Source organism: Leucoraja erinacea, chromosome 38 (genome assembly GCF_028641065.1).
Source record: "Leucoraja erinacea ecotype New England chromosome 38, Leri_hhj_1, whole genome shotgun sequence".
NCBI classification, from domain to species: Eukaryota; Metazoa; Chordata; class Chondrichthyes; order Rajiformes; family Rajidae; genus Leucoraja; species Leucoraja erinaceus.
In genome coordinates, this window is record NC_073414.1 from 2,319,745 (window position 1) to 2,343,217 (window position 23,473).

The 23,473-nt window shown below is 45.7% G+C and overlaps 1 protein-coding gene across 1 annotated transcript; it reads left to right on the plus strand.

The window, feature by feature from the left end:
* The first annotated feature begins 8,024 nt into the window (after positions 1-8,024).
* LOC129714114 (NF-kappa-B inhibitor beta-like) lies at positions 8,025-23,473 on the plus strand. Its single transcript, XM_055663595.1, has 6 exons — positions 8,025-8,573; positions 14,226-14,331; positions 14,500-14,740; positions 16,015-16,103; positions 17,071-17,316; positions 20,522-23,473. The coding sequence occupies exons 1-6, from the start codon at positions 8,221-8,223 to the stop codon at positions 20,555-20,557; spliced, it is 1,071 nt and encodes a 356-aa protein (XP_055519570.1). The 5' UTR covers positions 8,025-8,220; the 3' UTR covers positions 20,558-23,473.

The following is a 23,473-nucleotide window of genomic DNA, read 5'->3' on the forward strand; positions in this document are numbered from 1 at the left end:
CTCCACGCTGGTTCACCGTCTCTCCTGCTCCTCCCTTGAGAGTGCCACGACAGCCTTGAGTCCAAGCACGATACATGATCGTTTGCCACCGACCCACAGGATCCACGATGCTCGGTGTGGGTGTGTCGACGGAGGGTGAAAGAGACTGGCTGGAGCAGTAGATGGACACACACACACATAAGGACATGAGGTGGACAGGCAGAGAAAAAACAGACGGTTCTTCAAACCCGTTGCTAAAGACTTCTGCCTTGGCCCAACCCTTCTGTGATGAGATTGTTCTACGCTTTGCTGGACTGAATATGGTGGCTGTGTATTAACTAACAAACAAGACTGTGTGGGGGGGGGAGGCAGAGCTGGATGTGTGCCTGGTTTCACTGCCCTGTCCCCCACCTCCCCTCCCTCCTCCTCCCCCCTCCCCCACCCTGAACTCTTGAGCATCAAGCGTGTGAAGTTGTGAAGTGAAGGCCATGGTGTTCGATGGTCACTGCTCTAGTGACCTGTGGCTTGTGGTCTAACCCAGGTCAGCCACTCCCTCCTATTGACTGTAGCCACTAATCTGCAGGGAATTCAGAGTCGCCTTATCCCAGTTCTGACTTGAAACGGGCAGTCCCTTCACATTCGGGATTATCACGCAGAAAGTCAGTGGAGATAGAATGAGGGGCAATTCTGCCAATTCTGACCACAGGACTAGCAGTCTCTCCCCTGTGCTAGCGTTCCTCCCATCCCACTGTAGCTGAGCTCCAGAACTCCGTAACTGCACAGCAATAGTATATTCTTTAAAAAAAAAAAAAATAAAAAGACACATTAGAATGCTGGAGTAACAAGTCAGGCAGCATCTCTGGAGAACATGGATAGATATTTCGGGTCGGGACCCTTTCAGCCTCATCTTTTTGAGAGGGAAGAAAGGAGGGGCAGGACTAAGCATGGCAGGTAATAGGTGGATACAGGTGAGGCTTGGAGGTGGTTGATAGGCAGATGGTTGACTACATTCTTCTTGAGGGACGTCATTGCTGAGAAAGCAGTATCACCTCCTAAGGTAACAACTGAGATCACCCTTGTTCAGTCTCACCAACCACACCAGTGACGCCCCTTGTGACTCCCATAACGACTGCTTTGGGTTTATTCCACGTCTGGTGAAATGATGAGACCAGTGTACATGTTCCAGCCACTGCCAAACCCTGACAGCCAGGCAGCTGCTGTGGGTGTGACGGCTAGATAGTTTCTGCAACGTACGATACAATAGAACTTTATTTATCCCAGGAGCGACATCGGCCACAGTCACATCGAACACTAATCATTTCAGTCAGGTCTGTTATCTGTTGTACTAGAGTGAGGTAGAAACTCTATGTACATTTATTTAAGGACATTAGGGAATATGAACTGAAAACTGAATATTGTAGATTATATAATTATTGTTTATCTTTTAATATGCTTGCTCTGACAGCAGTCACTAGTGCAAGTGTTCATTGTCTGGAGATGGGTCTCGACCCGAAACGTTGCCTATTTCCTTCGTTCCACAGATGCTGCCTCACCTGCTGAGTTTCTCCGGCATTTTTGTCTCCCTTTGTTCAATGGGCAGTGCAGTAATACTCTGATAATCCATTATCCAACTATGGGGTTTTCCCAATGGTTTGGCACCTAGCTCCCTAAATTGCTAATTTCCATAGACACAAAAAGCTGGAGTAACTCAGCGGGAGAGGCAGCATCTCTGGAGAGAAAAGGAATATTAAAAAAATATCTAAAATCGAAGGTGGACTCAAAATGCTGGAGAAACTCAGCGGGAGAGGCAGCATCTATGGAGATATGGAATTGGCGACGTTTCGGGTTGATTCTTCTCTCCATAAATGCTGCCTCACCAGCTGAGTTTCTCCAGCATTTTGTGTCTACCAGGGAGAAGTTTCTCTCTGGTCACCAACCCTGCCCCAACATCTGCCATCGCAGCAAACCATGATCACTCTGACCAAGTGTTCTGTTACTCCAGCTTTGTTTTGTACAACACCATCTCAACAATTTACCCCTTCCCAATGATGGAACGATTCTGATCTGGAAGTAGAGGACTGAGTCTCGATTAAGTTCAGGGTGAACTAAGGCCTTGCATTGTAAATGAAGGGAGTGCCACAGACCCTTCCTGCAATGAATATTCTTCCAACTGTTGAAGACTCTTTGTGTTGCCGTGGAAATATTACCATTGTATACGTACTGAAACCAGAGGATTTACAAAAACAAACTTGCATCTGTATATAATGACTAACAAATTTTATTTTTATATATTAAACAACAAAAAGTAATTAATGCGTGCTGTGTTTTACATTGAGGATTTGGTGAGATTGTGAAGCTTTGGGTCGGGGCAGAGTGTTTGTGGAAGGACAGAGGTGATATGTCAACCTATTTAATCGTGTTATCACTGCGTCACCTACCACCCAGCTGTCTGTCTTGGACCCAGCTTCACCCGATACTGACGGTGTTGGGTTCAAAGCATTGCTGAAGAGGATTACATCAATGTGGCAGCAGCGATAGACAAGTGTCTATCCCCGACCTGAACATCAAGGGCATCAAACGTTACGGGCGGGAGAATGCGGTTGAGAAGGAAAATACATGAGCCATGATCGAATTTCTGGGCCAAATGGGGCGGCAATTTGGCGTAGGGGTAGAGTTGCTGTCTGTGTGGAGTTTGTACGTTCTCCCTGTGTCCTGTATGGGGTTTTCACCGAGATCTTCGGTTTCCTCCCACACTCCAAAGACATACAGGTTTGTAGGTTAATTGGCTTGGTATAAATGTAAAAGACTGTTCCTAGTGTGTGTGTGTGTGTGTGTGTATAGGATAGTATTAGTGTGCGGAGATCACTGGCCGGCGCGGGCCGAAGGGCCTGTTTCCGCGCTGTATCTCTAAACTAAACTAAACAAAATGGCCTAATTCTGCTCCTTGGCGATCTTATTTGGAAGAGAGGCAGAGAACCAATAGTTACAAACCTTGCCCAGTTTAGTAGGGCGGAGTTCAGCAAAATATATCATGGGGCAAGAATATATCATGGGGCAGTTTATTTGCATACCAAGGTTTAAGTGCTTCAGTTTGAGACTTGCACTTGGTTACACAACACATGAAGTTAAATATAGGTCATGCCTTCTTGTTGCATGGTTTAGTTGCATCATTTAGGACAATCCATTCCTACATCACAAGTTCATGAATCATCTCAGGGTCCTCAACATATCGAAGATACTGGTGGAAAGCTGATTAGTTAAATTAGCAGGATAAAGGTTACAGATAAACTAACTTATATTGTCGAAAGCCACATTTCATTTCTTAAAAGGTGGGAGAACTCAGCAGGTCAGGCAGCATTTATGCAGACAAAGCTTTTTATTATTTAAGAAGGAACTGCAGATGCTGGAAAATCAAAGGTAGACAAAAGTGCTGGAGAAACTCAGCGGGTGCAGCAGCATCTATGGAGCGAAGGAAATAGGCAACGTTTCGGGCTGAAACCCTTCTACAGACTGATCTTTTTATTGTACATGGTTAGCACACAACAAAAGCTTTCAGACAACAGAAAATAGGAGTGGTCCATTCGATCCTTCGAGCCAGCACCACCGTTCAATGTGATCATGGCTGATCATCCACAATCAGTACCCCGTTCCTGTCTCCATATCCACTGACTCCGCTATCTTTAAGCCCTATCTAGCTCTCTCTTGAAAGCATCCAGAGAACCTGCCTCCACCACCCTCTGAGGTAGAGAATTCCACAGACTCACCACTCTCTGTGAGGAAAAAGTGTTTCCTCGTCTCAGTTCTAAATGCTTACCCCTCATTCTTAAACTGTGGCCCCTGGTTTGGGATTCCCCCAACATCAGGAACATGTTTCCTGCCTCTAGCGTGTCCAAACCCTTAATAATCTTATATGTTTCAATAAGATCTCCTCTCATCCTTCTAAATTCCAGAGTGTACAAGCCCAGTATAAAAGTATACTGCACCTGGTCGACGTGACAATATACTAAACTAAAATACCTTGGTACACATGACAATAATAAACCTAGCCTAGCCTAGCCTAAGGGTCTCGACTCGAAACGTCGCCAATTCTTTCTCTCCATAGATGTTGCCTCACCCGCTGAGTTACTCCAGAATTTGAGTCTAGCCTAATCCTGTGACATTAAAGATAGCAGAGTCAGGGGATATGGGGAGAAGGCAGGAACGGGGTACTGATTGGTGATGATTAGCCATGATCACATTGAATGGCTGTGCTGGCTTGAAGGGCCGAATGGCCTACTGCTGCACCTATTGTCTATTGACATCTCCTTCAGACTCAATCATTCCCCTTATTCATGTTCTTCAATATTTTAAGTGTCTTTCATTTGTAAAATCCCACTGTCATGTTGTAGATTGGGACAGCACTAACAGAGGCCATTTGGCCCATCAGGACTGAGGCTATTCCCCACTCCTTCCCGCTCTGTTGAGCTCTTTCCCCGTAGCCCTGTGCACTTCTTCTCCTCCAGTTCCCGTTTGAAACTTGTTTAAGAAGGAACTGCGGATGCTGGAAAATTGAAGGTAGAAAAAAAGTGCTGGAGAAACTCAGCGGGTGCGGCAGCATCTATGGAGTGAAGGAAATAGGCAACGTTTTGGGCCGAAACATTGCCTATTTCCTTTGCTCCATAGATGCTGCCGCACATGTTGAGTTTCTACGGCACTTTTGTCTACCCCCATTTGAAACTTAATGCTTTCGCTGCCCTTTCAGGCAGCTTCCCACTGATCACCTTTTGAAGAAATGTCTCGCCCTCCCTCGCCCAGTCAGTGTCGTTTCTGCACCAAACCACTGAGCAATATAGAGCATCCTGCTTCAAGAAAAAAAAAAGACCATCTATCTTTTTATATCTGAACTACGTGGGTGCAGCATCCTTGCCGATCGACCTTGCTTCACACCCACTCAAACGCTCAGTGGAAAGCTACAGTTTGCAAAGGCCACCGAGTCATCCAGCACATGAGCATCCCCACTGCTGTGTAGGTGAGGTGGCAGCGGCTAGTCAAGAGTCACAAGTAGACACGAGGAACTGCAGGTGTTTCTTAAAATTAAAAAAATACTCAAAGTGGCGTTTAACTGTCGTATGTACCCAGGATGCTGTTTTCTTTTGTGCCCACCTTTGGGGTAAACCAGCATCTGCAGTTCCTTCCTACACATCTCCAAAGACAACTTGCATTTAAACTAAAGATAGACACAAAAACTTGGAGTAACTCAGCTTCTTCGGTCAACTTGTTCTATTTGATCTTACTTGATTGTGCACGCCAGGTTAATTGCATTCGTCGAAACAGGGCGGACCACGTGAAGGTTGCAATCTCCCACCCTGAGTAACTCAGCTGGACAAGCAGTATCTCTGGAGAAAATTAATAGGTGACATTTTGGATTGGCATGTTCTCCAGAGATGCTGCCTGACCCGCTGAGTTACTCCAGCTTTTTTGTATCTATCTTTAGTCTAAACACAAGTTGTCTTTAGAGGTATGTAGGAAGGAACTTCAGATGCTGCTTTACACCAAAGATAGGTACAAAGTGCTGGTGTACCTCAGCGGGTCAGGCAGCATCTCTGGAGAGAAGGAATGGATGAAGTTTCGGGTTGGGACCCTTCTTCAGTCGCGAAACATCACCCATTCCTTCTCTCCGGAGATGCTGCCGGTCCTGCTGAGTCAGGGGAGAAGGAGACCAGAGATATGGAAGGGTAAGGTCTGAAAACAACAGATTCAAAACAGATGGCGAACAAGAAAATTTAGAATGGGTCAATGTTAGCTGGAGAGACGGGGACAACGATGCATACTAACAGGCATACATATCAAAAATAAAAACAGGAACCTGCTGAATATTTCCAACATCTGGTTTTATTTTAGATGTCCAGCATCTGCAGTTTTTTCTTACAAAAAAAAAGTGCTGTTGCTCCAGCACTTTGTGGCTTTTCATTTGCAAACTGGCACCAGAAATTCCTTGGTTTTGCATTTAGACCTCTAAAGTCTTTCACGACCTAATTCACGACCTTTTTTACTCGTAGACATTTTTCATCGTGCTAGAAAAACACCCCTGACCTACTTGTTGCCACGAGCACCTACGACTAGCATCACGACCTACCTACGACATTGTGACGACCATGCTGCGAGTATGAGACAAGGGTAAACTCGGCAGAGGTTGTGAATCAGGTCTTCTTCTTCTTCTGTCATATGTCTTTTAGACCTGCAGCTCCATTTAGGCGTGCCAGGCCAACGTGTCATCGTCCAGGTCTGAAGAAGGGTTTCAACCCGAAACGTTGCCTATTTCCTTCGCTCCATAGATGCTGCTGCACCCGCTGAGTTTCTCCAGCATTTTTGTCCACCTTCCTTCTTAAACAAGTTGGCTTTGGAAATAGAGACTACAATATCCATCAGGCTTTGCGCTGGCGCATGTGCAGTTCCTTTTTAAACAATACTCACCAGGACGCCGCCTTCACCGACCTCCACATCGATGCCACCAGCGACCCTTTAATATTTTTATGCAACCGCAAGAGATGCAACACTTGTCCCTTTACCTCCCCCCTCGACTCCATTCAAGGACCCAAGCAGTCGTTCCAGGTGCGACAGAGGTTTACCTGCATCTCCTCCAACCTCATCTATTGCATCCGCTGCTCTAGATGTCAGCAGATCTATATCGGTGAGACCAAGCGGAGGTTGGGCGATCGTTTCGCCGAACACCTCCGCTCGGTCCGCAATAACCCAGCTGACCTCCCGGTGGCTCAGCACTTCAACTCCCCCTCCCACTCCGTCTCCGACCTCTCTGTCCTGGGTCTCCTCCATGGCCACAGCGAGCAGCACCTCATATTCCGCTTGGGGAGTCTGCATCTTGGGGGCATGAACATCGAATTCTCCCAATTTTGTTAGCCCTTGCTATCTTCTCCCCTTCCTCAGTCCCCCTGCTGTCTCCTCCCATCCCCCAGCCTTCGGGCTCCTCCCGTAAATGTCACCTATTTCCTTCGCTCCATAGATGCTGCTGCACCCGCTGAGTTTCTCCAGCATTTTTGTCTACCTTCCTTCTTAAACAAGTTGGCTTTGGAGATAGAGACTACAATATCCATCAGGCTTTGCGCTGGCGCATGTGCAGTTCCTTCTTAAACAAATTGACTTTGGAGATACAGTTGTACAGGGTCTTGGTCAGTTGTACAGGGTCTTGGTGAGACCACACCTGGAGTATTGCGTACAGTTTTGGTCTCCAAATCTGAGGAAGGACATTATTGCCATAGAGGGAGTGCAGAGACGGTTCACCAGACTGATTCCTGGGATGTCAGGACTGTCTTATGAAGAAAGACTGGATAAACTTGGTTTATACTCTCTAGAATTTAGAAGATTGAGAGGGGATCTTATAGAAACTTACAAAATTCTAAAGGGGTTGGACAGGCTAGATGCAGGAAGATTGTTCCCGATGTTAGGGAAGTCCAGGACAAGGGGTCACAGCTTAAGGATAAAGGGGAAATCCTTTAAAACCGAGATGAGAAAAACTTTTTTCACGCAGAGAGTGATGAATCTCTGGAACTCTCTGCCACAGAGGGTAGTGGAGGCCAGTTCATTGGCTATATTTAAGAGGGAGTTAGATGTGGCCCTTGTGGCCAAGGGGATCAGAGGGTATGGAGAGAAGGCAGGTACGGGATACTGAGTTGGATGATCAGCCATGATCATATTAAATGGCGGTGCAGGCTCGAAGGGCCGAATGGCCTACTCCTGCACCTAATTTCTATGTTTCTATGTTTTCTATGTAGACTACAATATCCATCAGGCTTTGCGCTGGCGCATGTGCAGTTCCTTCTAAAACAAGTTGACTTTGGACATAGAGACTACAATATCCATCAGGCTTTGCGCTGGCGCATGTGCAGTTCCTTCTTAAACAAATTGGCTTTGGAGATAGAGACTACAATATCCATCAGGCTTTGCGCTGGCGCATGTGCAGTTACTGCCCTCCCGCAATGGGCGGCCACCCAGCAAGAAGCTGCGCGCTGATTGGCCTTGCCCTGGGACCGGGCGGGGGGGGGGGGGGCGGAGGGGATTCCCGTCGCCCGGAGAGTAAACAAGGCGGCGGCCATCTTTGTCCGAGGGGCCGCTCCGGGGGTCTGTAAATTCCCCACTTTCCCGACAAAACGAGGGAAGTAATGGCCACTTTACCTCACCGATCCGGCTGAAGAAGCGAGATGCGTCGTTAGAATCCGAAAAGAGAGGGGGTTTATTTTCGCCAACATGGAGGTTCTCATCAGCGAGGAGCGGTCGAAGATGGGCGCGGGGAAAGGGGCGGCTCCGTGGGGCGGGGAGGCCGAGGTGGAGGATCACTATGACAGCGGCATCGGCTCTCTCAGCGACCTGCAGAGCCGGCACTTCGGGCCGCTGGACGGGGCCGCGGTGTCCGTGTCCGTGTCCGTGTCCGGCCCGGGATGCGAGCCCGACGTGTGGCCGTCCAGCCAGCAGCGGCTCGAGTGCGGCATCGGCCAGATCACCCGCGGCCTGGAGCGGGTGGAGCTCCGTGGCCGGGAACGGGAGCCGGCGCCCGCCGACCTGGCGCAACTGCTCAGCTACCGCACCGAGGAGCTCGACTCGTGAGTGTGTTGCACACTCGCTTGCACGCGCGTCCGGGCGCGCTCACGCCTGTTCACACTTGGGGAAGGGGGGGGGGGGCGCTCCCATGGGCTTGCACGACCCCCCCCCCCCATCCTTGCACGACCCCCATTCATTTCATTTGCACGACCCCCATCCCCTTGCACGACCACGCCCCCCATCCCCTTGCACGACTCCCCCTCCATCCATTTGCACAACTACCATTAATTTGCACGACTCCCCCATTCATGTGTACGCCCCCCCATCCCCTTGCATAACCCTCCACATCCCCTTGCACAACCCTCCACATCCCCTTGCACGACCCTCCACATCCCCTTGCACGACCCCATCCATTTGCACGACACCCCCATTGACTTGCATCTCTCCATTCGCTTGCACATTACTCCCCCTCCCCCATTTGCTTGCACGCTTTTTCGCCCTCCCCCGCCATTCACATGCACACCCCCTTACTACATTCACCTTTATGTGTCCGCCCCCCCCCCCATTGTAACTACCCTTCCTCTGGGGTCACTGTGCTCCTATTATTATTGGCACCTCTCCACCATTGCTATTCCTTCAGCTTCCTGGCTCCAAGCTTTTTGTACCTCTTCACCATTGACATACTGTCATCTGCCTGGGCCCAAAGCTCTGGAATTGCCTACCTGAATCTGTAACTCTTTCCAGTAAGATTGCTCAACCATAGAACAGTACAGAAAGCGCTGGAATAACTTAGGGGGTCAGACAGCATCCCTGGAGGCAATGGATAGGCGATGTTTTGGGTCGGGATCCTTTTCTTTCGACTGAAGTTGGGACCAGACCTTAAATGTTGCCTATCTGTGTCCTCCTGTGACCACCAGCACTTTGTATTCTATCCAAACCAAGAATCTGCAACAGTACAGCACAGAAACAGGCACTTTGAACCACCATATGTTGTCAAATTACACTAATCTCCTGTGCCCACACATGATCCATTCCATGCATGCCCGTGTGCCTATCTAAAAGCTTCTTAAATAACACTCTTGTATCTGGTTCCATTACTACCATTAACAGCACGTTCTAGGCACCCACCAGTCTGTTTAAATTTTTTAAAAAGCCTGCCCTGTGCATCTTTTTTAAAAACTCCTTCCTCTCGTGTTTAAGATATGTCCTCTGGTCTTTGACTTTTCCAATCTGGAAAAAAAGGTTCAGTCTACCCTAACTTTACTTCTCTTAAGTTTATATAATTCTGTCGGGTGTCCTCAATGTCTGGCAATCGAGAGAAGCCAATCCAATTTGTCCAATCTCTCCTTGTGGCTCATACACTCTCCTCCAGGCAGCATAAATTTTAACGATAATCCTTTTGCCAGATGCCATTATATCTTCTTTTGTGATGTGGCACCTTTGTTGTTTGGGAATGAAGTCATGCTGATGGTGTGGTTGGAATTGTAGATCCAATGCGCTAAGTTTAAGAATGTGGATAAAAAGGTAATAGACTGAAGGTGTTAATTCTTTCTCTCTCTCAGTAGATGCTGCCTGTCTATTTTTTGCATATTTCTGAGAAAGCAAATTAGGCCATAGTGTTATGCGCCTTGTGTAAAATTGGTACTTGCAAAAAGAGCAACCGTTGCTTAATATTGGACTGGTGTGTCAACTTAGATCAGAACTGGAAGCTTCAGAGTGGGTTTTTAAAGGCTTTGAAGAGGCATGATATCTACTGCATACATGTAGGTATTGGTTTTGTTGACTGCACTGGGAGGTATTTCAATCTGCTATATTTGTTATCGGAGGAAGCCGAGGTTTTGCTAATTCAAGAGGTCAAAGGGAAATTTTAGTTGAGGCTTTAGAAATAGAATTCTTGGTAGCTAGAATCGGAAGGATCTATCTCCTTTAGCAGAGAAGTGAGCTAGAGGATATGGTTACTAATGCCAAGAAGAATTAAAAGTGAATTCTGAAATGTATTTTCACTTGCTTTGTGTAGGTTCAGGAATTCACTGTCTAACATGGTGATGATGTATTTATTATATTTGAAGTAAGCTATTCGACCCACCTGGGCAATGCCACAGAGCTATTGAATCAGTTCCATTCCATACCAGTTTAACAGCATCCTGTTCAACACAAACAATGTGGGTTGAAGGGTCTATTCCCGTGCTGTACTGTGCTTTGTAGAAATCTGCATAAATACAATTTTCAAGTTTTGTACGTTTCTTAGAAGGAAAATGCTTGCATTTTATTACATGGATTCCCTGAAAGATCAGACCCATCAAAGTACTTTTAAAAGTCCAATATTGTAGGAATGGTCAGGTTCAGATTACATCCAGAAAGGTCCTATAATCATAAATAAGATTTAAAAAAATTCATTCAGTGCTGTTCAGTAAGGGATAAATATACAGTTGGCTGAATTGCTCAGATCAACGGTCTTTGCTCATCTTTTCGAGATGCTTTTAAAAATGGTTTTATTCCACAGCTGACTCATAACATACCTGGAGCATAATGGGAGGGAATATTTTCACCTCTCGGGTCAAGTGTTCAGATGTGGGTGTGTTGGAGGTGCAGAGATATATTTAAACCCCTGACAGTTCAGCTACTGAAGTCTAGACATCTTTATCTTCTTTGTGCTGTGTCTCTAATTGGTTAGTCCCAGCATTGACACCTCATTGATGCGGTCTGAGGTTGTATTCGTCAATGTTTCCCAGTAGTGTTTGCCACATTAATGGTATTTTAAACGTTATCTCTGACCTAGCAATACAAGACGAGGCATTTGGCCTATGAAGACAATTCTTATTCTTTGAAAGAAGGAAGATCCCAGCCACTTCCTCAACTGTTGTCCCCCCCTTAAATACCCATGGGGCAGCACCGTGGAGCAGCGGGTAGAACCACTGCCTCACAGCCCCAGAGACCTGGGTTTGATCCTGACCTGCTGCCAAGTTTGTAGTTTGCACATTCTGTCCGTGCCTAACTGAATTTTTCCAGGCACTCCGGTTTCCTCCCACATCCCAAAGACGTGGATCAGTAGTATGATTGGATGTTGTGTATTGTCCAGAGTGTGTAAGAGAGTTGATGGAAATGGAGTGGGAACAAAATGGGATAAGTGTAAATGGGTGCCCGATGATTGGCAAGAATTCATGGGCCTGTTTACAGTGTAGGTTCAGTGGTGCAGCTGGGAGAGCTGCTGCCCTTGGTGCCAGAGACCCACAGTTGATCCTGATCTCAGGTGCTGTCTGTGTGGAGTTTGCTCATTCCCTCTGTGCCCACATAGGTTTCCTCCCTGTGATCCCGGTTTTCCCCTATATGGCAAGTTTGTTGTAGGTTAATTGGTTTCTGCAAATTGTCCTTAGTGTGTGGGGAGTGGATGTGAAAGTGGGATAACATAGAAGTAGTGAGAACAGGTGATCAATGGTTGGTGGGGACTCGATGGGCCGTAGAGCCTTTTTCCACCCCAAATCTAAAGACTGAAACTTGATTCCATTACCTTCTGATACAACATTCCAGATCTTGCAAAAGTGTGTTCAAATGAAACGCATTTTTACTCTTTGTTTCCTGTCTGCCAACCAATTATCTATCCATGTCAATACCCTACCCCCAATACTGTGTGCTCTAATTTTCCCCACTAATCTCGTGTGGGATCTTATCAAAGGCTTTCTGAAAGTCCAGATATACTACATCCACTGGCTCTCCTTCATCCGTTTTACTTGTCAACATCCTCAAAGAATTCCAGAGGATTAGCCATGCAGGATTTCCCCTTCATAAATCCATGCTGACTTGGACCAATCCTTTGACTGCTATCATTCCATTGATGCTTGATCAGTGACTAAGAACGATTTAGCAGGATTTCTTTGCTTTTATACATAATGGACAAAGGTATGCTTGTGACCTACAAAGTTCCTCACTCATCTGTGAAGTTCATGAAAAATTCTTGCCTGGGGAATGGTGAGAAGCATAAAAGGCACCACGGTGGCATAACGATGGATTTGCTGCCTTACAGCGCTGGAGATTAAGGGTGCTTGTCTGTACAGGGATTGTACGATCACCCCATGACCTGCATGGGTTTTCTCTGGTATCTCCCATTTCCTCCCACACTCCAAAGACGTAGGTAAATTGGCTTGGTACAATTGTAAATTGTCCCTAGTGAGTGCAGGATAGTGTTAGGGTGCGGGGATCACTGGTCAGTGGGCCGAAGGCCCTGTTTCCGCACTGTATCAATAAACTAAACTAAACATGTGAAGGAAAGGACTGGTAGAGTGTTATCATTCTTTCCTGTGAATCCATATGTTGCTATCACACCACTTGTGTGTACTTTAGAGCTTAATGCTACTTTCCTTACAGAGGGACATAAGTGAAAGAAAAGGGACAGGGACATCTGGTGATGAAGATAAATGTTATCGCGTATTGGATGCTAAATATTTTTCTCCCAGCTGCAGCTTTGAGGAAATAAACCCATAACGTTCTCTGAGCCTGTCGGTATATTTTTAGAAAACCAGAAAGTCCCTTGTTCTAATTACCTGTGGCGCGAGTCGCATCGTACCAGTTTGCCACAGTTGGTGAGCCACAATCGGCCTGTACCCGGTTGTCATCAGCCTAGACAGTTCCCTACATTTGCACATGTATTTCTTGCATGCTGATTTGGCCTTGGTGGCCGAGATGCATGGCAGCTTGGTTTGGGAACATCTCCATCCAAGGCCGCAAGAAATTGTAGAGAATTGTGGACGCAGCCCAGACCATCACACGAACCAACCTCCCTTCCATTGACTCCATTTATACCTCGCGCTGCCTCGGCAAGGCCAGCAGCATAATCAAGGACCAGTCGCACCCATGGAGTGCAGTCATGCAGTGAGGTGGTGGCACTGACGCAGAATAAGGGCTTTTGCTTAAAGTTGAGGTTTCCAGGGACATCAACTTAAACTTTACACAGAAGGGATTAAATGCCATCTTCGTTGCGAAGAAGTGGCTGCCCTACTTTATTTAGCTACAGTATTTTCCACATTAGTCATGTTGCTCACCACATGTCGAAGGAGAGGGAGTTAAGAAACTCGAATGTGTATCAGTACTTTCTTTTTCCTCACATTGATGTGCTGTCCTGGTTTTACAGAGATATGCAGACAATGTCCTTGCTCTAGTTTATGCCACATCTTTTGGTGCAGAAGTTCTAACAATATACTATTTCCTAAAGAGTTACGAATTAAGTCCAATATATTATGTGCCAATGCAGTTTTCAGCTGTTTTAATGTTAAAGTCTAAATTATTGTCTAATTTGTGTAATTTTCCATTATCAAACTTTTAGGAACAGTTTTCTTTCTCCCTCCCTCCAGCACATCTCTCTCTCTCTCTCCTTTTTGCTGGTTCACTTCTTTGTTTTCAGTGTTTAAATTGTCTGTAATTAGGGAGCAGATTACCTGCACTGATCCGACCCTAAACACAGTCTTTAATTGGCCTCTAGGATACAAATGATTGTAAACTAGTGGCTGCCTCCATTCTGGTTGTCTCTCTCTAGCTCTCTATCTCTCTTTCTCTGACTGTGTGTGTATCTTTCCCCCACTGTGGCTATTTCTTCTTCTTTCACGTGTTCATTTTCTTGCTGTCTCTCACACTGTCTCATTAGCCCAGGGAGCTAAGCTGTATTGAACAGTTGTTAAACATCAAGGTGATCGACTAGTGTCTGGATTGTTTTGTTTTAATAGGATGCTGCACCTCGCCATCATTCATGAGGAAGATTGCCTACTGGAGCACCTTCTCCATTGTATGAAGGGTACAGATTTTCTCGATCTACAGAACGACATGAAGCAGGTGATTAGAGTGCAAACGGAAATAATCGTGTTATTCAGCATGTTTCCTTGTTATATCAAATTATTCTGTGTTTTTGTTCTTTAACAAAAGTGCAGACTCTCCTTCCACGCCCCACGCTTGGGTTGCCAAAAACTATTTGCTTTCATCCCCTGCGTAAATCTCTTGCAGACAGCGCTGCATTTGGCCGTGATCCTTGGGCGGGCGGAGTTGGTGACGAAGTTGGTAGCAGCTGGAGCGAACCTCTTGCTTCAAGAGAAGGATGGGAACACTGCTTTACACCTGGCTTGCAAGGAGATGGCACTTGCCTGTGTCCAGGCACTCCTGTTTCAACATTCCACCGAACTAAAGTATTCCAGTCTGTTGGACCCTGCACAGTTTCGGCAGCAGCTACATTTCTATAACTACCGAGGTAAAGTAGTCTCTGAGTTAATATTCACTTTGAACAAATGGAGAATTGCAGATGCTGGTTTACAAAAATAAACAAAGTGCAGGAGTAACTCAGCAGGTCAGGCAGCATGCCTGGAGGACATGGACAGGATTGAGTCTGATCCGAAACATTGTCTATCCATGTCTTCCAGAGATGCTGCCTGACCTCCTGAGTTACCCCAGCACTTTATTTATTTTTATAACTTTCAACAGGTTCTGAATGAAATTCAGTATTCTGGTTAACAGATATGAGAACTTCAATTATTTGGGCAGGTTCCAATTTTATTCCATTCCAACCTTGCACCCAGCGTTCCCTCTCCCTGGTCCATCATTTTCACAATGGTAAAGGCTCTTGTCTGGGATAAGTGGTCACTCTCTGAAAGCACCATGAACAGGTTGGGTTCGCTCCTGACCTTGTGTGCTGTCTGTGTTGGATTTGCACCTTCTCCCTGTGACTGTATGCATTTCCTCCGGTTGGTCGCCACCCTGATCCCAAAGACATGCAGGTTTGCAGGTTAATTTGCTTCTGTAAGTTGCCCATAGTCTAGGGAGTGGATGAGAAAGCTGGATAACATAGAACTAGTGTGAACGGGTGTTCGATGGTCTGTGTGGGCCGATGAGGCCAGTTTCTGTGCTGTATCTTTCAATCGTGTGAGCCATCCTGGTTGGAGCCCTGGGCATGTCACATGATGCCTGTTGCTCCAATTTGTTCATCTGGTAGAGAGAAAATCAAACGTATCAATTGGAGCAATGTTTGTAACCTCTGACAAGAAGATTTTTAAATAACTTCAGTGATTTTTATTGAACTTCTTCCTGTCATATTCTGGTTTTGGATAGTACAATGCAATTTTCCAATCCTTCAAGCTACAGAGACATTGCTGCTTTGTATATCTTATTACACTGAAATTCCCAACCTTCTTGCCTTCATCTGCTCTCATCCTTAGACTAGAAAGATACTGGGATGGCCCATTTGTCAAAAGTGGAAATGATATCAAAAGTACAATGTGGAAATAGGTCCTTTGGCCCTGCTTGCCCACACCTATGTCCTCTGGTTTTCAATTCGCCTACTCGGGCAAGAAAGCTGAGAAAAGAATTGAAGGGAAGATTGATATGCCCAAAGCCCGAATTAAATGTAACTAGGGCATTAAAGTGGCACATGGGTGAGAGGTCAGCCTACCAGTGATTGGGACCAAATGGCTAACTCTGTTTTTTTTTTTTTAATTCTTTCATTCTAATACATTTATCTCCCACCCTCAGGCTTCACGCCCCTCCATGTGGCTGTACTGCTTAATGATGTTCAGGTGGTGGAGTATCTTTTGCATTTTGAAGTGGATGTGAATGCAAAGGCAAGTCCTCTGATATCTTTATGTGTAGGAAGGAACTGCAGGTGCTGGTTTAAATCGAAGAGAGACAGAAAATGCAGGAGTAACTCAGCGAGACAGGCAGCATCACTGGAGAGAAGGAATGGGTGATGTTTCGGGTCGAGACCCTTCTTCAGACTTGACCTGGAGAAGGGTCTCGACCCGACACGTCACCCATTCCTTCTCTCCAGAGATGCTGCCTGACCCGCTGAGTTACTCCAGCATTTTGAGTCTATCTTAACTAGTTATTCGTGTTCTTCCCACTAGGATATTCTGGCATCTAAAATGTCTGCTTTTATATATTTCAAATTAATGAATGGTTACATCAGAGGCCAGCCCCCGACTTAGCAAATTTGAATATTACACACCAGCCATTAACTTTAACACATTAAGTTTGGAATTCTTTTTCGCAGAATGCTGTAGAGGCCAAGTCAGTGGATATTTTTAAGGGAGAGATAGATAGATGTTTGATTAGTACAGGTGTCGGAGGTTATGGGGAGAAGGCAGGAGAATGGGGTTAGGAGGGAGAGATAGATCAGCCATGATTGAATGGCACAGTAGGCTTGATGGGCCGAATGGCCTAATTCTATTCCTATCACTTATGACCTTATAACTCTTAGGTTAATTAACTCTTTAACACATTAACTCTTGGGAGTGCCCAAAACAGCAACAATATAGGGTGTTCTCTCAAACCTATCTCCTAAAGATCAGTTTGGGATGCCCAAACGCCATGGTTTGTGCTGCTATACAAAACAGCACACATCAGAATTGCTTGCTATGTCCCTTTATCACTTGAAGTGCTTTAAAACAGTTTGTGCAGTGAAATTACTATCTTGTTAAATCTTCTGCATGTGAAATTGTTGGAATTAATGAGAAGATGATTGATATCCTGCGAAGAGATTTGTATATTTCTGTCCGATCTTTAAAGCTTGGCATCAATTTCTGTTTGCAGGAGAAATGTGCAGGTCGGACTGCGTTACACCTGGGAGTAGAACAGCAGAACCGGCACATCATCAAACTCTTGTTGAACAGAGGGGCAGATGTCCATGCCCAGATGTACAATGGCTGCACACCCATTTGCCTGGCAGTGTACATGCCTGACTCTGGAATAACTCAGATGCTCAGAGACTATGGCTCTTCAGAACCCCTGTCAGACGATGAGTCAGACGAAGATGAAGGAATTGATGAAGATGGTGTGGTATGTAAGCTGTTTAATGGTGTGTGTGTGTGTATGAGACGTATAAATACTAGTGGGAGCATCCAGCTCAACTGACATTAGAGGGGTGTTTCTGCACTTTAGTTTAAAAAGGGAGGATGTTTCCACATTCAACTGATAATAATGCAGCTAAATTTAGTGAATGTATTTATTTCCTCTCGCTGTCTCAAATGGTGGCACAGTTGCCTCATCTCAAGTGTGTGCTAGTTGCCAGATTGTAAATCCCAGTGTTCTTCCTTGAGTTTCACACCAGTCTGCAACCCCTGGGACTGGGACAACCATGGTTTTAGGCAGGATTGCTTGTGCCAATTAAGAGGCATAATTCTGGCTCAAACGGACACAAGGTGCTGGAGTAACTCAGCAGGCCAGGCATTGTTGATCGATGGTCAGTGTGGACTCGGTGGGCCATAGGGCCTGTTTCCAGACTGTATCTCTAACCTAAACTAAAAATAACGCTGCTTCAGGCTTGTGGGATTAAGATGTACCAGAAGTACCAGGCAGGACATTTGGACAGTCAAATGAGCATTCAGGCATCACAGCAGGAATAAACATTGGGAGATTTTCCCGGGCAAGGAGGTTCGTCTTTGTGCACCAATATTTTTCCCCAGTTTGGATTCCTTTGCCTCGGATGTTATAAGAAGAGCTAGTTCTGAGTTTGGACACTGGAGGAGATGAAGGATCTTGGCCTCAGCTGCTGCACGCCTTCACTTGCAAGCATTACTTCTCTCTGGGGAGACTATACTGTGTTATAGTGATTAAACATTGATCTAGGCATTATTAGGAATGGCAGCAGCTGCAGACCTGGACTGTCGGCGATTAAACCTCCTGCGGGCATTGCTCTCGGCTGAAATGACTAGCCCACTTGTCACGAGAGGCTAAAGATGGACACGGGCTTCCTGAACGTCCTCACGCAGCCACAGGGATAACGTACAAAATCCATACGGACAGCACCCGTTAGTCAGGATCGCACCCGGTTCTCCGGCGCTGTAAAGCAGCAACTCTACCTCCCCAGATTGTTGCTAGATTGTTTCTGGAGAGTGCTCACGAACAAGTTCCTGGCGTGAATCTGCACTGCTTATTTTCCCCTTGTATCCGTAAAAAATTCCCTGCCTGACTAATTGGCATCAAGGTCTTTTCAGTTCAGTTTAGTTTATTGTCACAGGTACCGTGAAAAGCTTTTGTTGCGTGCCAACCAGTCAGCAGAAAGATAATATACGATTCCAAGCGAGCCATTTACAGTGTTTAGTTTAAAGATACAGCACTGAAACAGGCCCTTCGGCCCACCAGGTCCGGGCCGACCAGCAATCCTCGCACATTAACACCCATTGGGGACAATTTTTACATTCTCCAAGCCAATTAACATGTACGTCTTTGGAATGTGGGAGGAAACCGAAGATCTCGGAGAAAACCCGTGCAGGTCACAGGGAGAACGTACAAACTCCATACAGACAGCACCCATAATCGGGATTAAACCCGGGTCTCCGGCGCTGCATTCGCTGTAAGACAGCAGCTCTACCGCTGCGCCATCGTGACTGCCGTATGGATACAGGATAAGGGATCTTGTTGATAAAGGACTTTTGTTGAGTGCCATACTTGGCAGACTTGTTGGGACCGTCTAACGTGAGGGTGAACACAGACACATCTTTATTTTGGGTGCCTCTGTACTGCCCTGCTCGATGCATTTCTCATTGAGGTTAGCTCCTTCTCAAAATTTACACAAACCTTTGGGGGGGGGGGAAGAACTGTGAAAATAAGTTGCCTTAGAAAGCCCCTTCTACCCGACAGTACCCACGAGTGACTGTAAATATGTGTCCCACACGCACAAGCCAGAAAACTGACCTCACTGTTTTACACATCCCATGCAGTTGCTAGGCATTAATCTTGTCAGATGTTGTTAGTTCCTCTCTGCTTAACAGCGAATTTTGTTGTAAGCAGATCACTTAAATTAGTCAGTGGTAGACACAAAATGATGGAGTAACTCAGACCTGAAACGTCGCCAATTCTTTCTCTCCATAGATGCTGCCTCACCCACTGAGTTACTCCAACATTTTGTGTCTCGACTCGAAACGTAGCCAATTCCTTCTCTCCATAGATGCTGCCTCACCCGCTGAGTTACTCCAGCACTTTGTGTCTATTCTCAATTTTACCAGCATCTGCTGTTCTTTGTTAAACTTAAATTAGTCGATTGTTCAGGCAGCGGGGAGTGCTTTCGGTTTCTTGTAAATGTTCAACTGGTTATTGTTCTGGCAATAGTGGGAGATCAAAGCTGAAGGGTTGTAAATATTTGCATTGGTTTCTTGAGCTGGTAACAACAAGAGCACCAGTTCAAACCGCAACGTGTAATGAGCAAATCAGAAAGTGATTCCTGTGAACAGGGGGTGGTCAGGATGTGGCTATTTCTGTGTGACGTGTCACGCAAGGAGGGGTCCATAAGTGATTTTGAAAGGAAATAACTTGGTGCTAAAATAGGGATTTTTAAAGTTAGAAGCAGGAAACTGCAGATGCTGGCTTACAAAACAAAAAGGACACAAACTTCTAAAATAACTGCGTGGGTCAGGCAGCATCTGGATGGGTGACGTTCCAGGTTAGGACCCTTCTCCTGACTGGAGGAGGGTCCCGACTTGAAACGTCATCTATCCATGCTCTAGAGATGCTGCTTGACCTGTTCTGTTCAGTTTAGTTTATTGCCACGTGTACTGAGGTACAGTGAAAAGCTTTTGTTGCTTGCTATCCAGCCAGAAGAAAGACAGTCCATGATTACAATCACGCCTGCTGAGTTAGTCCAGCACTTTGTGACCTTTTTAATATTAAAAGCTACAAGGTCAGAGATGAGAAAAACATTTTTCACACAGAGAGTGGCGAATCTGTGGAATTCTCTGCCACAGAAGATAGTTGAGGCCAGTTCATTGGCTATATTTAAGAGGGGTTTGATGTGGCCCTTGGTATGGAGAGAAGGCAGGTACAGGATACTGAGTTGGATGATCATATTGAATGGCGTTGCAGGCTCGAAGGGCCGAATGGCCTACTTCTGCACCTATTTTCTAAGTTTCTATGTCAGTGATTAAACCAAGTAATGCATGTATGGGCAAAGAAAGATAGTGGCTTTGGTTCAAATTGCATTTTTTTTGTGAAATACATTCTGCTGACATTGAATTATATTGACTGTTTCCTGTTTTTCTCTTTTTAGGGAGAGTATGATGACTTTGTGGTGCATGGATGTTAATGGAAGATCTGAAAAACCTGCAGTGTCATATTTAAAGATTCAAAACTGTAGCATTAAAGTGGTTCAGCTCGACTGCTGTGAAAGGCCCTTTAGTCCCTTATAACTGTTGTGTATTGAACCAATATCTAGCATTGGAGTAGTCTTTATAACCTTGTGTCTGAAAGTATGGGTTTGTGCCTTGAATGTAACTGGCTGTCATCCTTTCAAAGGGGAACTCGGTAGAAAGATTCCAAGCAGGTGAGATGAAGGGTAGGCCCTGCGGTTTGTTGGCATGGGGAGGGCCGGATGTGAGCAGTTGGTAAACGCAAAAAAAAAGCTGGGTTATCTCAGCGGGTCAGACAGCATCTCTGGAGAAAAGGAGATGCTGCCTGACCCGCTTAGTTACTCCAGCTTTTTGTGTCTTTTCGGTTTAAGCAAGCATCTGCAGTTCCTTCCTGCATGTGTGAGCGGTTGGCATGTGTATAAAGTGCGAGGCAAACTTGGGGAAAACAGGCTGTGTAAGAAAGAGCTGCAGATGCTGGTTTAAATCGGTGTAATTCGAGAAAGAATGAGCAATGTTTCTTGTCGAGACTCAGCGGGTGAGGCAGCATCTCAGGAGAGAAGGAATGGGTGAAGAAAGGGTCTCGACACGAAACCTCGCCCATTGCTTCTCTCCTGAGATGCTGCCTCACCCGCTGAGTTACTCCAGCATTTTGTGCCTACCTGGGAAAACAGGCTGTTGTCGCGGTTACTGAAGCTGGATGATGGAGGAAGGACTAAGAAGATGGGGTTTGAGTTGTGTTGCAGGGATAGAGAAGGGAACAGGCATGTGGGAGGGGAAGAGGGAACATTGCTATTTAAAAAAAAAAAAAATTGGCTACTTCCACAAAGCCAAAGTCTTTCGCAAGACAACAATGCCGTCTTCAGCCGAGGTTCCATCTGTCATTAGCAGGAAGCTCGGAAGTCAATCTGCCGCAAGTATTAAAGAATACATTTCTGCCTTGCAGCAGCTTCGGCAACCTCAGTACCGGCAATGAACAGTTTGTGTGTTGCACCAACTCGCCGCGCCTCCGTCCGGTTTGCCGCTGCACTGCATGAATGCCGAGCGGCTTTCTGAGCAGCTGCTGCAGAAGCTTGTCTCGTGGACTAAAATTACTTGGTGGAAATTAAGGAGAATCAGCGCTTAAAGATTTGGGTTGCAAGGGTGTATTTCAAGGCAGTTTCGGTAACTCCGTTCCAATTAGCAAATTCTTCCTGGTCACGTAAGGAGAGTATGAATGTCGCTGCACCCTTAGAGTCTGCTCACTGTGTCAGGTGTAAAGGAATTTGCAGCTCAACAATTTAAATGATTTGGTTTTCCTTTTAACTTCCCTTGGCTGGATGTGAACGCATATGTGCAGTGGCTTAGGACAAGGAACAGAATCCACTAATAAAGGTATAAAGCAAAATGAGTTTCCTGATTTCATAAAAGTAATTCATTGAAAATGCATATATATATATATATTAGACCATGTATTGTGTAGGTGCATTTCATACATAAGTTTTGATATTCAAAGAAGTCTTGTAGCCTATCGATAGCTTCTCAGTTGTATTGGTATGTTTAATGAGACTCCTTTATGAAAGCTCTGAGGGGTGAGGATTCACTCGCTGTTCCCTCTCATTCCTCCTGATGTTCCCATTAGGAGCATCCCTACCCCTTGCTAATTGTCCATCAAGAAGCTGAACAGCTCAGGTAGACAAAAATGCTGGAGAAACTCAGTGGGTGCAGCAGCATCTGTGGAGTTAGGGAAATAGGGAAGAAGGGTTTCGGCCCGAAACGTTGCCCATTTCCTTCGCTCCATAGACGCTGCCGCACCTGCTGAGTTTCTCCAGCATTTTTGTGTACCTTCAATTTTCCAGCATCTGTAGTTCCTTCTTAAACAGCTGAACAGTTCACACCGTGTCTCTGGAGAGAGAAACAGTTCATGTTTGAGACCAGTGACCTTTCCACACTGTGCACTTACTGCTTGATCTGTTTTGTGTTTTATCAGAGTGTTCTCAATCCTCAGCATTTTGCTACCCTGACCAGCAGAAGTCGTTTTCTCTCTGTCCATCTTCTCAATTCCCCAGAATATATTGAAAACCTCAAACAGATCACCCCATAACTAAATCCCAACACCAATAATTCCAGTCTCTGAACCATCCAGGTTTCATTCTGGTAAACCTACTGCACTCTCCCTCCCCCTGGCCCAATATATTTTACTGAAGATGTGATCCAACCTAGGTTTTGATCAGCTGTGGCACCAAACTCTCTGCCTTGCAATCATTGCATCATACTAGCTAAGAGGAAGGACGCAAAGTGCTGGAATAACTCAGCGGGTCAGGCAGTGTCTGGTGAAAAGGAATAGGTGACATTTTGGGTTGCAGCCCTTCTTTAATACAGATGGATTTTGCTGTCTTAACCGGCCTTGAATTTAGTTCAGCATTTTACCCCCAAAAGAAGCGGTGGTGACAAAGATGAGCAGCTGACCAATATGCCCAATACTTTAAGCTTCAGACTGGAAATGGCTATTTAAAAAAATATATTTTAAACTCTTCCAATAGAGCGAGTGAAATAAGAACTAACCCACCCGGAATTTTGTGAAAGTTCTGGTCATGGAATTACCTTGAATCTGAGCGGAGAGATGGCATGATGTCTAGAAAAGAGGTAGACATTTAAACACACACTTTTACATGCACCGACCTTCCAGCTTTCCATTGCAATGATTTTTCATTCTATATCTATTTCAGCATTTGATGCTGCCTGTAAAATAAATGTGTGTGGGATGGAAACTGAGCGTGCAGACTTCTCCCCGGGTCATGTTGTGTGTTGCTGGTTTCTGAAATCTTGTCAACGTTTCATGGATACGAGTAATTAAATCAGTAAGTTGTCTCCGAGGAGACCACCGATTCACGCAG